This window comes from Pararge aegeria, chromosome 4 (genome assembly GCF_905163445.1).
Source record: "Pararge aegeria chromosome 4, ilParAegt1.1, whole genome shotgun sequence".
NCBI classification, from domain to species: Eukaryota; Metazoa; Arthropoda; class Insecta; order Lepidoptera; family Nymphalidae; genus Pararge; species Pararge aegeria.
The window spans coordinates 4687830-4705279 of NC_053183.1; the positions used below are offsets into that span (position 1 = coordinate 4687830).

Genomic DNA, 17450 nt, shown 5'->3' on the forward strand with positions numbered 1-17450 from the left:
TTCTAATTTTTGTAGAAAATTAAAATGTTGTTTACCCATTTTACTAAAAGAATAAATAGCCTGACATTTTTTTATTTAACCGATGATAGACCCTTTACCTACTTTATTTTAGAAGCGCTATGAAATTGTTTATTTATTTATCATTGTACTCCCTTTTTATAAGGTTATAAAAATCGCACTTAATGACTTACTAAACAAATAAAACTCAATAATTTGTAAAACATTTATTTCCATAAATGATAAGACTAAGAACAACACTGCTCAGCGGATACTGCTCACTCTTTTAATTTTGCATCACAAACAATTAATGTCTTTGCGTTATTTATAAAGCTATAGTGTGGCTGCTATGTGAATATTAAACAAGTTTACTGGAACACGTCACGATCCCTATAAAGTTATAGGAGCTGTCGAGTGACCCTTAGTTAGGATAGGGTAGAGTGGAAGAAAGAGCATTACAGCGTTAACGAAAGTGATCGAATACAAAAAAAAAGCAGGTGTAGGCATGAAGATAAAGATTCTTTTAATTCATTTATAAAATGTTAATCTATTGTACCTAGTGTATGTTTTACTATTGTAAGTAAGTTCTGCGTATGCAGGTTGCTATTTTAAATTATTTTGAATATTATATTTTCATTTTCATTTCCATATAATTTTAATTGTGTGATATTCAGTATTATCTGAGGATAGAATTAAGAAATTCACATTCTAGGGGTAGGTTTCTAATTATGCTCAAGTGCAAGGTCAATTAATACCTAGCTAATGAGCTTTCATAGAGCACCTCAGAGGGATCGTGAAGTATATATTTAACCTTAAATTATGTAACATAACGTAACTAAAACAAAATTATTGCGTAGGTTGTTAACCAAAAAAAGTTTTACTATGGCTGTATAGGGACTAGCAGCTTTTAAAATATATTTCTTTATATAGAAAACTATGGGTTTCAAAAATAAACATTTATAAGAAATAATCATAAGTTCGTAAATAATATTATAATAAATACAATTTTAATTCTAAAATATCAACATAACGCAATTCATTTATTTATCCATTTATTTTCTCAATTATTTCTTTTTAGCCTAATTTTCATCCAAACACGATAAAATAATTCCTAAAAATTAAATTTTTTGCAGGCAATTATTTAGTAATACTATAATACTTTTTTTTATATTTTAGAGATCCCAAAAAAAGACGTGTCAATAATTTTAAGAATATTGTTAAACTACATTTTTTGAAATAAAATTATTAGACACATATTTGTAATAAAAATAATAATAACCTATCATAAAACAAAAACATAAACTTATGTAGTTAGAGAAAAAATAAAAAATATTGCAACACTGGTAGTTAATGTTTACTGCATGTAATTATTATTATAACTACAATATTATTGTCAATAAAATGATATATTTTTCTTAAATTATTTGAATACTCTACTCATTCAAAAATTAGAAAACAGGTACATTGCATAAATCGAAGGCTAAACGAGTGTATAGTTAAACCTGCGTCTGTGATGACGTTAAATTGTGCGTCCGTTGCGTCCAATCACAACACGAATCCAACTGGCGCGCATTATGATTGGTCGGACGCCACGAAAATCACGGCCGCGACCTTAGACTTTCATATGTTATTCACCGAAATAATAATATAATTATTTCAATCAGAAAATGCCCAAGCCGTAACAAAATCTTCAGGAAATTAATAGAAAATGAGCCGAAGCCAAACGTAATTTTAATTATTGACATAATTATTTTTTTACTATATAACATTAGTAAATTTAATTATTGTGTTAAAATAATCGGAAATATGTAATAGATTTTAATTTAATCTACTATTTATATACTTTATTACAATTTTATCGGTTAGGCGTTACTTTTTTTTGCGTGACATCGATAAAGATGACACAGACATATCAGGGTGGAAATTGAAGAATACCAATTTTTAACGAACTCGTTTCACTCGAAATTATAATGACTAATATGATTTTTTTGTGTTATCAAATAACCGAGAAGTTTAAGGGAGTACACCATGTACTCCTTTCTATCCTTTCTATTATTGATGATTAGTAACATTGTCGTGTACAGTAACTGTACACGGCCATGTTACTAATCATCAATAAATCCAGTGACCCGATAGTTCCAAAAGCCTGATATGTCTTGACATATCCCTAAAACTATTTGTATAATTAAGGTTGAAAGCACAAAAATGGATCTAATTTAAAAATGCGATTGTGTTAAATTATTTATACTCATTTTTTTTCGTGCAATTTCTGTTTTTATATTAAAAAATGGTTATAGTCAGATCGTTGTTTCTCATTTTACTACAACAAAAGCAGTGCTTTGCTAAACTATTTTTTCGTATATAGTTTTAAAGATTTCTAACACAAATACGTAGGTATTTAATGTACTTCTAAAGTAATCTTTTATTTACATCGCAAAACGTATATCAAAATTAAATATTTAAGAATAAATTTGATATATTTTGCTGCTATTTATGATAAATAAGCTTTAATAAGACCAAAGGCAATTTTGAATACAGATTAAAAAATATTAAAATATTTTTTTAATAATATTTCTTGTCTACAATATTTTCCTCTATTTATTATCTCCTACGCCCAAATATTGCAAATAATAATTAATTTAAATTATAATTATGATTTAGTCCTGATGTCTGCGTAGCAATGATATTCTGTTTTAAAATATACATATATTAAAAAAAAAAAGTTTATATTTATAAATTCAGCATAAATACAAAAAAAAAATAAAAGCCATTTATTTTTTATTTGTAATACATGAACATCTTGACTAACTTAATTATAATATGGAATAAATATAAATTACTACTTTGGTGGAAAGGGGAGATGGGGGGGGGGGACACAGGTCACTTAAGGTGTTTTCACAATGAACATTAGAAAATAAAAATAAATTAACGACCTCCCTGGCGCATCGGTGAACGCTGCCGATGAAGCGTATAAACCAATTAGGGGTATAGTTTTAATATAACTACCATACCCCTAAACCAGCTAGCCCGTTACTTTCTTGGACTGCATCATAACTTTCCACCAGGTGATATTTCAGTCAAGGGGTAATTTGTATGGAATAAAAAAAAAATCACAAATTAAGCTTAATGCCCGTTGTATATAATGGAATAAAAATATCTGAGAAGCGACGCCCGCTTCTATCAAATTTTTAAAATATTTCTTTATCCTTTCGATTATGAATATATGCGCCAGTCTTATAACATCGAGTTAATATAGAACGAAGGCACTCGCTTAGGCATAAAATAATATTCGTTATAAGGTAATTCCAATGTCATAGACAACCTTTTTTATGAAAACATCATAAAAATAGTTTGTTGAATTATTAGCAATCAATATTCTAAGTCGATCGTACCTAAGCAAAAGGGATCCAATCCATAAAAGGCCAAAATCGTGAAGTTAACAATAATACCGCGCAAGCGAAATTACCAAAGTTTATAACACAAATATAAAAAAAAAACACTCTTACTATATTATGTCAAAATCAAATATATCCTACATTTTTAATATTAAAGACTGGTTTATCATGCGATTTTTTGTATGAACTGATAAGAGAGACGTTGATTGTATCTCCTTAAAACTCTGCTTTTTTGGCTTGCCCGGTTATGTCATTAAAGTTATTCTTCCGAGTCGTACATCTTTTCGATTTCCCCTATCGTCTTCAATTTAAATACCTTCTTAGTTATTCCAACGATAAAACTATTAAGGCCATTTATTGAGTATCGAGCTTTTAAAGTAATATCAAAAATTATTATTACTTTTACATACAATCACCGACCTGCACCGGAAATCTAAGTCTTTTACTCAAACGAGTTTAGAACTAAGTATTCACATAAAAAAAACATTTTTACAAGTTGTCGCATATTAGAAATCCAAGTAAACATAAAACACATAAATATTATAATTAAAAATTTAAATGCGTTATATTTCCGAACGCAATGACCACTCTTGACAAATCAAAACTGTAATAGTATTGTAATATGGAATGAGAAAATGGCAAGCTCCCCTCGAATGTTCCACAAAAAATAAAATAATAATAATACATAGCTCTGGTTACATACCGTACTGACTAGTGATAGCTATGTGCATTTTAAACCTAACATCTCTCTTACCATAGAACTCCATGCATAAATAATTTTCACCATAGACAATAATATCAATATAAGAACATAACATTCATTCAAACACCGAACGCGACGCCTCGAATGAAATCAACCAAAAAATCAAAAATCGAACGCTATTATCAACCCATGGATAGGTTCTTTACAATCACTTCATGGCTCCGTCGATTTAGGTCTTTAACTTCATGGCTCCGTCGATTTAGGTCTTTAACTTCATTGCTATGGTTGGATTCAACTAGCATTGAGTGTCTTTTCGCGTTGAGATCCTTCTTCCTCCTCACTACCACCGGACTGTATGGCTCGGACACACGGCGGTCGAGATTCGCTTGGCTCTGTCCCTGTGTGCTCGAAAAAGAACCTTGCCTCGGAAGCGAGGGCGACTGTTGCTCCGGATTTAAATTCGGAAGGTAAGTTTGAAATGATGGCCGGTTTTGCGCAGCATCCATGATGGAACCTTTCGAAGGGAAAATTATACTGTGAATCAAAACTAGTTTTACACTTTTCATTGTTCATTATTATGATATATATACAGATAATGGAGAATATAATGTAAGTATTGATTCTTATAATGTACGCGACATTACAAGAATATTGATTGTTTTATAGCGAGCAAGCATTTTTTGTGCGTCCTTGCGCGTCCAACTGGAGGGAAGCACTTGAAATTGCTTTTAAAAGCTGAGGGAGATTTAAGGGAAAAAAAAATACGACGGATTTCACGGTCAGGTTAGAAAGGTTAGTAAAGTAAAGTAAAACTGCTAGGTACTACATTTTCTGTTAGACCTTCAAACTGTCAGACTTATGTCAGGTGGTTGCACTAGCTGAGTGCAAGCAAAGTAGGTAAATTAGTGAGGAATATGATTACCGCAGTGACTTGCGCAATGACAACTGACAAACACAATCATCTGGTGTCAATAAAATATAAATAAGTTCAAATAAGTAATTTTTTATAAATATATATTTCTTTTTGTTTTATTAATAAAAAAAAAATGTTTTAGTATAAATTAATACCCTACGTTACAGTTTTCTAATAAAACGTGCTTCCGGGCCAGATGCTCCGATTTGCAAAATCTCCTTTGATCTGTAGTACTGCATACTTGTTAGTGGACCCCGCAAACCAGCAGATATTCACTTGAGAATCGCCACGTTGCCAGTAGGCCAGTTAAGGACTGAGCCCAGATTTGTCGAAGCTAAATATCTCTTACTATACAGGATGTGCGGAATTTTCTACAGCGTGGGTTAACAAAGTCCTTTGGCAGGTGAGAACCCATCGGCCAGAAGACTTAACTAGCTCACTGTGCAATTATGGTGCAATTTTAATTCACAGGTCTCATGTTATTGTGAACGATTAGTAAATGTTATTGAAAATTGGGAAAAGACCCTATTAAAAATATTCACAGTTCAGTGTATGCCAAGTAAATTAAAATTTAAATACTTGAATGAGTGGGTAACTAAAAATATGTATAAGGGAGAAGAAATCAAACAAAAAAAAACTATACAAAACTGCTAAGATTTATTTTGTCAAAATCAATATTTATAAACTAGTTAGCACATCAACCAATTGCCATTGATTAGTTCATCATTAGATGAGTTCAATGACAAATTGAAAGTATTGTTAGACTAAAAGCAAAGGTTCCCACTTTGAAAATAGAAAACTTTATCCCTATGATATAAGCATGCACAAACTAACAACAACTTCACACTACACAAAACAATCACTATTTTATAATGAGATCATAGAATAAGCAAACAAAAGTGATAAATGCGTTGAAATACTGGTATTTTATATACACAAGTACTCTTTTATCGACTTACAGAGACATAAGTACTTCCATTAGATTCATAGGATAGAGTTCCTAGGCAATATTATGAATATAAAAATTACGGAACCGACAGGATTTAAACCTGCAACTCTCAGACAATTACGGCCTGAGCGATTAGCTCTTCTACCGTCGATACCGAAATTACTAGTATTTTATATTAGTCAGATTAGATTCGATTCGATTGCCAGATCTGGTTCAAACCATGCCGGTTCCGTAATTTTTATATGCATTTTAAAATTTATAAAATTGATATTTCCTTCAAGTGTAGGTAAAAACAATAATAAAAATGATAAAATCGTGAATAAGTACTTATTCGAATATTATTTATTAAGTTTTGAGGCAAAAAAAGAGTCGCCCTGTATAAGGTTTATTAAAAATGTATGATGAATAATCTATTAACTGGGATTCCTTACGAGAAATTAAACTAAAATAAATTGGCAAAAATAAAGAAACAAACTGTATGGACACTGGGAATTTTTAGTAAATATGACAATTTAGATTAGTTTTAATTTTTTGTAAAACCTGTATAATGCGATTGTGTAAGTTGGATCGTTAAATAATAAAATTGCTCGTGGATCGTTACAGGAAAATTCGTATTGTAAAAGATCCAAGACTTAAGAAGGTGTAAAGAAGAGAAAAAAAACAACCTAAATTATGTTTCAACGGAGTTACCGGAAAATCCGGTTAAAACTCGGTGTATGATCATGCAGCATCGACGGGTCCACACCAGCCCATTAAAGTATTGATTTCATATAAATTATCTGTAGTTAACGATCCAAAGTTGTCAAATGATAATGATATTCTTACACAACCGCATCTATGATGAGCACCATTATTAGTTACTTATTACTTATATTAATATAAAGTATCCAACACTCCATAATTAGATGACAGATAAGGTTAGCAACACAGTTATACTTTAAGACAGAAAATAAAGGATACCTGCAATCCTACTACATTAGGTTTGCCGACCTACAAGGAGAAAGAGGAATTTAAACACGTTCCAAATACAAATAAATAGGTCCAGTCACGTTACGCCGAACAGGGGCACAGGCAACAAACTATATAGACATTTTTTAGTTGAGCCTATGAGTCTTATTTCGACATTGGCGAAATACAACGTGCCGATTTAGCACAATACCACAAAATAGCCAAAAAAAGCAAAAAAAGAAGAGTCTTATTTCATACCACTCTCTAAACTATGGGGTAGGTACAACGTAAAGGTAAGGGTTGTAGGTATTCAAACAATGAATAATTTGTTAAAGACTGGTATAAGAAATACGTACTGTGATTAAGTAGTATCATTTTAAGTTTTTAGACAATACAGGTAACACAATATAAAAAAGAGATTCAGTAGTTAGACGTCTTTAAACTCATTGAGACATCTTCTAGATAGCGTCTCAAATAGTGTATAGGCCAGCCTTTTTTTCGCCCAGCGCTTACCGCACGATTGCTGACAACTGTGACAACTGTCTTAACAAACAATAGTGTCCCCTCGTCAGCCCATCCCAAGCAAGACGTAACGTGACGTAAAGTTACATGCGGAATTTATTACTACTCTCCAGATCCGTCTGCGTCAATATGATTTTTTTATACCGTGAGTATTAAGGCATTCAATTATTGTGTTAATGCACGCTTTAAGACGCATTTGGTGGGGAAACGTAAAGGTCCTTACACACGCATAAACTTTGTGCGCACGGAATAAATCATCACTATCATCGGTCTAACAAAGCCACAGGTCTGTCGTGAGATTCCCAGCTCCAATAGACATAGGGTCTAAAGTGCTTCACTGGGGTTCACAAAAATAATTTTCTAAAAACGTGTGGCAAAAAACTGAATTCCTAACAATTTTTAGCATAAAATCGCTTTGCCATTAATAGCCTGTTATTTTTTTAACACGCGAAAGTAACTAAATCTTTTCAGTACGTCCAAAATTCGTGGCGTGTGCAACAGGGAAATAAGAGCTAGCCCGTACTGCTAAAAATCCGGGCGATACAATTTATATTCCGCGTACAGAATTTTACAACGTACGACGCACTTCCAAAAAGGCCAACATAATATTCGCGCGAATTTAAATCGCACCGAAAGACTTCTTTACGTTCGAATTTTAAATAGCAAGTGCGGGTTTCCATCTCTAAAGGGTATATTATATACACGTAATGGTAGTACTACGTGGTTATATACTCGTGAAATCATAAATTTTAATTCGAGGTTTCACCTTGCAGTTTTATTTATTGAAAATAAATATCAATCTCACTTCGAATATAAATAAAAATACATGAATCATATATCATTAGATAAAATGAGCATTGTAGCGATTTCTTATTACTGTCATTTTAACTATTTGTATATGAAACCGCGCAGGAGTTTTAAGCAGTGTGTGCTAGCTCTCAAAAATTAAATAACAAGTAATACTACGTCAAAAGATGCGTCGTAATGAGATCAAGAAAAAGAGTATGTACGCGACAAAAGCGGCATAGTCGCAAGCGAATAGCGCTACGAATATGAGAATGCATTCTGTGGTGGTGTACTGTGCGCGGAATGATCGCTTACCCAGAGTCCTGACGAGCCACGGCGTGACAGTTTGCTTTTGATTCATGGCCGCTTGCATCTCGTTTAAAGCTGCGTTTAATTGGTGGCTTAGCTCCTGTGGAGGAACGTTTACTCATTAAACGTTTTTATTTAGTACAATGAAAATCAACATATATCTATACTAATATTACAAATGCGGATAGAAGCAGGCGTTACTATGCGGAATTCCGTGATATATTATGAAAATTAAGCTTATTTCGCCATACCCCGCGAAAAGCAGGAGAATCTTTATGGTGCAATTTACAATTTTCAAGATCTATTAGTTGTCGAGTACTCCGCGAACAGAATCTCCTGCTGTTCGCAGAGTATGGCAAATAAAGCTTAATTTTTACATTATAAATGTGTCAATGTGTTTGTTTGTTAACTATGTTCGGGTCAAACAGTGCATCAAGCAAGGTAAAATGGTGAGAGTACATTTTTACGATGCGCGCGCACACCGTCACAAAAAAATGACACCATGAAGTTAGCTATAGTCAACATTTTAGTTTTAAAAAAAAAAGGTTTGACAGATGACTTTCAATAATTCATCTCATTCATTTTTCTATTGTTAGTGTAGTTTTTTCTACAAACGTAGAATAAGGCGAAAGATAAAATTTTTGAAAAGTTTTTATCTTGTTGCGCCAAAGAAGTATAACTTCTAACGCGTGTACATAGGTACACAAAAACGTTTTTTTTAACTTATTCTTTTATCTTTATTTTAAGACATGATTGTCTGGGCGAACATGCCTCTCTGTAATGGTACATTACATACAACTACATACAGTAACTAGGACTGTCATCGAGAGAGGAATTATGATCGAAAGGAAGAGCATACGACGAGTGGATCACTCGTTGCCACACTTGACAGCACTAAGACACATGAGATAAAACTCACATTTTAATGTGTTGAGTTGAGTTGGTGTCACGTCTCTATAGAATACTGACCTGGTTACTGCATTGCGCCTGCACATGCGCCAACTTAACCTGCGCTAGTTCCAGCTCGAGATCACGAACTCTTTGCTTTAAGCGAGCTTCTGTATCGCTTGAGTTCTCCTTTTCCTCCTCGGGCTTCTGTTCCACTTCTGAAAAATAAAAAAAAATAAAAACATAGTTCATACACAATACGAAAAGACTTTTTCCCAAACTAATAATAGGTAATATAGTAATTTAAGTGTTAAATGTATATATTAATATAAACATATATATTTAACACTTAAATTGCTGCACCAACCCGTTCCTTCGTTTTTCCTAACGTCAAAGGTTGTCTGGAAGAGATCGCTTTAGTGATAAGACCGCTTTTGCGCGCTCTATTTTATATTCTAAGTTTCTTCTGTATATGTGTTTACTTTTTAAAAAATGTGTGAGTGCCATAAAGATTTCTAACAAACAAAAACGTATTTTCAATTAAGTCATTTTTTTTTTAATTCAGAGCAATCAAAATATCGCTTTATGTAACGGTGAAGGAAAAAAATGAGGAAACCTGAACGCCTTAGCCGGCTTTAGCCGCCGCCGCACCCGGTGAGTAGACCCGTACCCTTTAGAAGGCTGGTCGATAATGACGATGATAATGATGATTTTGATGATGATGACGACGACGACGACGATGATGATGATGATAAAAAGCATGCCAGGTTATAATATCAGATTGTTTTTGTTCCTACCTTCTTTATTGTCTTTCTGTGCCAACTTTAAACTGCAGTTCATACAGCTTTTCACACAATCCTGTAAGCAGAACACACAAATAAATCAAGTAATTTACTGATAATTTCTCAAACGGTGTATGAAAATATGGATAGACTCAGATAGATTTAGGCGAACGACGAGAAGTTGTACTACGGCTGACTTATTTACTGACCTGTACTGTATGTAGCTGTTTGTCTAGACGAGCGCAGATCTCTCTGTAGTCACGCGCAACCGCTGCATAGTGTACGGACTCTTTCTGTGCTTCTTCGTAATTGCTGCGCGCCTGTAACACATTAAATATGAATAAATAAATATACTACAACAATACACACGCCGCCATCTAGCCCAAAGTAAGAGTAGCTTGTTATCGGTGCTAAGACGACTGATGAATTATTTTTTTTCTGAATAATATAGATAAATACTTATAAAATAAATTTAAACGCCCAGACAATGAAAAACATTCCTGTTCATCACACAAACATTTTCCAGTTGTGGGAATCGAACCCACGGCCTTTGAACCAGAAAGCAGGGTCGCTGCCCACTGCGCCAATCGCCCGTCATATAAATTAATATTGTTGTATTTACGAACTCTTGTATAATAGTATCGATTGTCCAACATGGAAGGTAATGTAATGACCAGTGATCGGTATAGGTAATGCAATTTGGGGTCAATGATAGCAATAATAATCATATTAACGCCCGAGTTCTTCGCCCACGTTTATTATGATTTTTTAAAACCCGTGTGAATCGTGGATATCATGGGTGTTTTTCTTGGATAAAAATTAGCCTGTTATAATTCATCCTTTCAAGTAACTCTATGCACCAAATGCCAAAAATCAAGTTGATGTCTTGCTTAGAAAGCAAAAAGAAAGTGCAAACAAAGTCACTTTCGCATTTATAATATTATATTAGTGAGAAGCGGTGATAGCGCAGTGGGTAGGAGCTCCACTTCACTTTAGGGGGGGCGAGTTCGAAACCCAGCACGCACCTTTCTCTATCACTTGCTTCGACGGTGGAGGAAAACATCGCGAGGAAACCTGCATGCCTGAGAGTTCTTCATAATGCTCTCAAAGTTGTGTGGAGTCCACCTATCCGCACTCTGCTATGATGATGATCAGTGAGGATACAAAGTGTATATTTGTCCTTAAGGAATACATTAAAGAAATAACCAAATTGATTTTACCTGCATGAGTTGTGCTTCTAACATGTCTTTATCTTGTTGTAGTTGCGAATTGATTCCTTTTAACCTTTCCAGTTCCACGTTTATTTTCTCCTTTTCTGCAGACTCTGTAAGCAAACAATTTTATTTTTTGATTAGGTTTTATGTTCAACTACGATAGCTTGGTAATGGAAAATAAACTTTAATATTTTAAATGTCCGAAATTCTGATATTTATTTCTTAAACGAAATTTGTACAACACAACCTTTTTCCGACCGACTTACATTTTTCCTTTATTATTGACAAGACAAGTGACATTGAAATAGTTACTTTAGCAGCCATTTACATTTTCATAATAGATTTAACTCTACAATTAAACATTTTTTAAAAACCTAAGCATGCTAGTCAACAGTTTCAGTTATTTTTTAACTGACTAACTGCGGTCTAGTCTAGTGTAAAAAGAGGCACTAGTTGTGTTTAACTCATCGGTTACCTTTAATAAACTTCTCGTATTCGAGCTGATATTTTTGTAGCCGCTTCACTTTAATACTGCACGCAAGTTTGACGATTTGGCGGGCTGCCTCCTCTGCACGACATTTCTTTGGTAACGTAACTCTGTAAATAATAAATCATCTCTATTATTGTCCTACTGCTGAGAACAGGCTAACTCAGTAATAATAATAAATATACTACGACAATACACACATCGCCATCTAGCCCCAAAGTAAGTGTAGCTTGTGTTGTGGGTACTAAGATGACTGATGAATATTTTTATATGAATAATATACATAAATACTTAAAATAAACAGATAAACACCCAGACACTGAAAAACATTAATGTTCATAACACAAACGTTTAGCTGTGACTATGCGGGTTGAAGGTCACTAACCATTATTATAACATGTTAGGGATAATAAACGTACTAACTATTTGTCTTATTCTCAGAGGAGAAACAATCAATTGCATTCCACAGAAAACCTCAATATTAAATTTTCTTTTACCTAGACGCGGGAATAAAACCGAAATAAAAAATTTGATATATTTGGTGTATATTTAGATATAACAATAGGTTGTTATCTGTACCCGTGACTCGTATTTTTCTATAGAGATAGACGAGAAAAAAGGCCCCTGTAACTCTCTCATGGTGCGTATGCTAGCCCTACAGGTTCGTTCAAAACTTTTGTAGACAAGAAAAAGGGCTCCTGTAACTCTCTCGTGGTGCGTATGCTAGCCCTACATGTTCGTTCAAAATTAATGTAGATTTAGGAAATAAGTTTTCTAGCCCATCCAACAGTGTAACTGTCATTAAAGAAATCTAAGCATGCTACAGCTTTATAAACTCATTTTAATTTTATTATAATTTAATACCTGAAATATTTGAGTACGCCTTCAAAATCGTGCTGCAAGAGGTCTTTGCGAGCGCGCGAGAGCAATGCCAAGGAGACTTGGAAAAGTGTGTCCATGCCTTGCAGCAGAAATACGTCCAATATATGGTAAACCTGTAGAAAATATTAAATGTTTTGAAAAATGATTTTGTAATATCTTCCTATTATTAAAACGCATGTTAAATATACCATGGAACAAACATTATGAATTTTATTATTAATTTATTATTTAAGAAGTACCTATTATTTTATTGGTGCCTATACATAAAAAGTCAAAGTCAAAGTTAAATATTTCTTTATTCAGATAGGCACATAGATGGCACTTTTGATGCGTACATTACATGTTAAATATGACGTAGAAGTGAGTTGATGGCGATAACTATATTCATCGTTTTTTTTGTGATCACCATCTCACATTGTCATTTAAAACTATTAAAGAAGCAAAAGGAAAAGGTTTCTGAATAACTGATTTATTTATCTGACAAATGAGGCTTAATTCACAAAAGTACAGATAGATAGATATATACGGAGCATATACCAAGAAAAGATTTTTGAAAATACATTCTCAGATTGAGAATTAATTTCAGGCAAAGTAGGGGTTTGAAATTCGTGTGAAAATCGCACTTAAGGTGAGCTAAGCTAAAGGCAAAAGTGAATAAAGAATAATGAGAAAATATGATTTATAAGTAAGTGATTTGAGCTTGACAACATTTGTATTAGGAAAATATCAGAAAAACAAACTTCAGGTGGTGCATTATTAAAACCAATATGATATGATACGAAAACCCTCTCGGATTAAACTTTTAAACATTATAATTATAATTTTGCAACATTATAATGTGATCGAAAAACACTCACCAATGGCAATGGAAACCGGGCAGTAAAAACTGTTAGGAACCACTGCGATGCGAACATGTGCGGTTCAACTCCCAACTCTTGGAAGTGGGCGCGTAGGTCGTTTAGTTGTTCCTGTAGCAATAAATATTATTTAATAATGAATGTTAAAATTAGAAAAACATACATATATTTTTCAGTTTTCTTATCAAAAGAAAACTATTAAAAAATGTTAAAACTAATTGAATATGTGTGCGTGTGAACGTATGAGTAAATTATTATTTCAATAAAGAATTATCTAGGACCTTCATTCTTTGTCTGTGGCCATAGTAATTAATCTGTGACCAATAGTGTAATTTTGTTTAGTTATATTTATTCTAGAGACAATAATGCATCTTACGAACTTCGGGCTTTAAAAAACTAGAATAATCACACTTACTTCCATTAATCTGTCCAGCTGATGAAGCCGCATGTATAACGCGTCGAAACCGTCCTTGTACAGTTCTCGCAACCCATATCCATACATGAGACGCACTAACAGGCAAAATGCTTGCTCTTCAGGCATCTGTGAAGTAATTCAATCAAAGTTGTCTATACCCCTCCTCTTTGCACGTTATATGCGACTAAGGGAGTATAACGGAGAAAGGACAAACCGTGAGTTAGTTGAGGCTTTTATTCTAGCAGCTATTTATGAAATCTTATTAAAAAAGTTTTTAAAAATTTATAGAAAACTTTCTGAGGGTCCGAGTCGACCCCGGCACCAATCTAAACCGCACCATTGAAATTTATTCAAAGCACTTGCTTTAACGGTGGTGGTTCTCAAGGAGTCTACAAATCTGTCTAACGGAGGACTATATCCAAAACTATTCCCATTCTTAGAAAAGACCAGTGCGCTGTTGCGCGCCGCTAATATCATGTATAATATGTACATAGTTTTTTTTTAATTTTGAACCCCAATTGATATTAGCAGTTTATCATAAACTAGGCTGTAAAGAACCTGGCATATTCCTGGAGACCTTCATGAATTACTCCTCGTCAAATTAATACGTCAACCCGCACTGTAACAGCATGATTCATAATAAAACTAGAACTTACGTGCAAAAGCAGTGTAGCCGCCAAGAAGCTCAACCCTTGACAGTAGCCGACCTCGTGGTCGTACACAGCGTAGGCTCTCGCCATTCGGAGCAAGGAATCCTGCCCGAGCCCGCCCGCTTCACGGAAGAAGTCATGAGCCGGGAACGTGCGCGCTATGTCGCGTTGTATCACTGCTTCGAACGGACAATCCTAGAAAGACGGGGCATTATGGTCACCATCATAAATATCCAATGGCGATACTCCCTTAAAAGTCACACATTGCCATCGCAACACTGATCAAATTTACACCCTGAATATCAGAAGTTATTATATAGTAATACTACGTAAAGTAGCGCTATATATTATTTTCTATTCCCATGCTTTAAATCCTCTCAAAAAGATTCTTCAATATATTATTATGGGAGTAGATAAATATGCAATTGTTGATTATTAGGTATTAAACCTATCTGGTATTTCCAGAAACCTGAAACTTGATTTATGCAACTGTTGTACAATAAAACAAAAGTTGCATAAATAACTCTTATACTATTTTGAATTTACCTCGAGTGCAAGACTTTATAGTTTAATATAAATATTAGACTTTTGTTTGTTTGTTTGTTTGGGTGTACCAAATAGGCTCCGAAACTACTGAACCGGTTATAGCTGTTACTTGTTATGGTAATATAAAGCGGGCGCAGCAAGTATGAAATAAAAAAATATACCTTGCTTATAAGAGTCCGGTAAGTCTCCATTAGTTTATCATTCTGATCCACGCCGGCTAGTCGAAGCCACACTTCGCCACGCAGAGCCTCCGGTACTCCCACGCGTACTAACTGGCTAAGGGCTCGAGGTCTAGGGCCGATCCAACTGCAAAGACACATTTCCTAATAGGCCATACTAAAGATATAGTAGAAATTTCGAAACGCTAAGTAGAAAATTGCATATTGCAGATGAGTTGAACGTGGCTAATGTGCAAGATTGATTGACTCATCAACATCGTCAACCCATTCACGGCCCACTACAGAGTAAGGGTCTCCTATCAGAAAAGGGTCTCAGAGAAGGGTTAAGACTTTACACGCCGTTGAGAACATTATGGAGAACTTTCAGGCATGCAGATTTCCTCATGAAGTTACTACTACTACTTGAATTGCTTAAACGCACTTCCAATAGATAATTGTGCTTTATAGGGATCGCGCGAATGGTAGACCAAATTCCTAACCACCGGGCTTAACAGGTTCAAAACACCAACAGGAGAAATAAAGTTAACGGGCTGCCTTTAACTAAGATTTGCACGATTCAAAAACTTATCGGTTCAGAGGCATAATCCTAGAGCTTTGAGGCAAATTTAATTAAGAAAACAATAAGTTTAATAAAAGTCAGATTTTCCACTAACTAATTAAGGAAACAATAACTCAATCGATTAATCAGGAAACAATAATAAAATCGATTTTTACAAACGACAAGAAATCCCGCATGAGTCTACTTAAAGTAGTGTATAAAACTGCAAAAAACAAGGATCAAAAACACTCCTGTGATAGTATCAAAGAAACCTATCTGTAACGTCAGCAGATAAACTAAAATTAAAAGTTCTTTTCAAAGGCTTACCTTCTCAAAACTTGTGCCCAATTTTCGAGTACATCGACACCGCAATCTTTGGACACTTCGCCTGTCCCGCTGAGAAGAGGTTCATCACCATCTAAAGAATAAATGGTTTTACATGTAAACTAATGGGAAATTGTATGTAAACTATTAAACTATTAAATAATCAAGTGCGGATAAAATCACGGATAACTTTTAAGTATTTAATATATTTGGTCATTTTTCATAATATGATACCCGTTCTGGAGGCACTGGGTGGGTTCACATGCACACACACGGAGCAAATAGTATAACATTTTAATTTTTTTTTTTATTTTAATAATTATCATTATTCATTGTAATTTTTAAATTAAATTTTTATTTTTTATTTTGTCTTTTACTTTTTTGACATGCCATTTGAATAAATTTATACTGTAATTTTAATTTTTAATTCGATATTGTATATTAAGTAATACTAATCGTTGTTTTTAATGTATTAATATGGGCTTTGCCTGAAATAAAGAAGTTATTATTATTATAATCTTACCTGAATCGGGCTCAGAAGGCGAGGGCGGCGCCGGCGCAGTTGACAATGGCGATGGCAACAGACTAGATAGCGATAAGGGCAAGTTCAATCGCGATCTATCCAACTCCCCTGAAGTTTCCACACTAGTTACTTCATACTGTAGCTGCCCTAAAGAATCTACTGACTGAAAACAAATGGCTTCTTTAACATAATGAATGTTGGTCTGGTTCGATGGCCAATTACTACCCAGAAATACTGCCAAACATTTGCATTTCGATACGATGTTGTGTGGAAAGAGATAAAGAATAAATTTAGCGTGCTTTTAACTTATGGTCATAACGCTGTAAAAGAGCTTCCACATATCTACGGCGCGTAATTGGCATGAGCCGTTCAGAATAAGCTTTATTATATAATGCAATGTTTTTTTTTTGCCGTCTTTTTCACTTTTAATAAAAAACAGTTACAAAAACACTTAAAAGTTTTCTCGAGCTCGATAGCACTGTCCCTGGCGGTGTATCGTCTGGTTTGCGAGTGTACATCCATTGCTGTCAAATGATGTATTCCGTACTGAGGGATTGGCAAAAGGTCACAATGGTTATAGCTAAGGAAGGAAAGATCGCAGACAATCTAACTTCATCAAAGGTTTTTTTTTAACCTGTTTTAT

At 34.0% G+C, this 17450-nt stretch overlaps 1 protein-coding gene across 3 annotated transcripts in view; it reads right to left on the minus strand.

Moving 5' to 3' along the window:
• Window positions 1-2788: 2788 nt before the first annotated feature.
• Window positions 2789-17450, minus strand: part of LOC120637637 (rab GTPase-activating protein 1-like) — a 41319-nt gene continuing 26657 nt past the window's right edge. For 2 of the 3 annotated variants that reach the window (XM_039909548.1, XM_039909547.1), the window contains exons 12-25: window positions 16808-16970; window positions 16288-16378; window positions 15405-15549; window positions 14704-14892; window positions 14048-14173; window positions 13633-13743; window positions 12758-12888; window positions 11882-12003; window positions 11413-11516; window positions 10402-10512; window positions 10208-10268; window positions 9492-9628; window positions 8529-8622; window positions 2789-4609 (exon numbers count right to left, since the gene is read on the minus strand). In XM_039909548.1, the coding sequence (XP_039765482.1) occupies window positions 4278-4609; window positions 8529-8622; window positions 9492-9628; window positions 10208-10268; window positions 10402-10512; window positions 11413-11516; window positions 11882-12003; window positions 12758-12888; window positions 13633-13743; window positions 14048-14173; window positions 14704-14892; window positions 15405-15549; window positions 16288-16378; window positions 16808-16970 (1917 nt within the window). In that variant the 3' untranslated portion in view covers window positions 2789-4277. Of the gene's footprint in view, window positions 4610-6917; window positions 6948-8528; window positions 8623-9491; window positions 9629-10207; window positions 10269-10401; window positions 10513-11412; window positions 11517-11881; window positions 12004-12757; window positions 12889-13632; window positions 13744-14047; window positions 14174-14703; window positions 14893-15404; window positions 15550-16287; window positions 16379-16807; window positions 16971-17450 lie in introns of all 3 variants that reach the window. The other variant, XM_039909550.1, reaches the window with a different exon arrangement.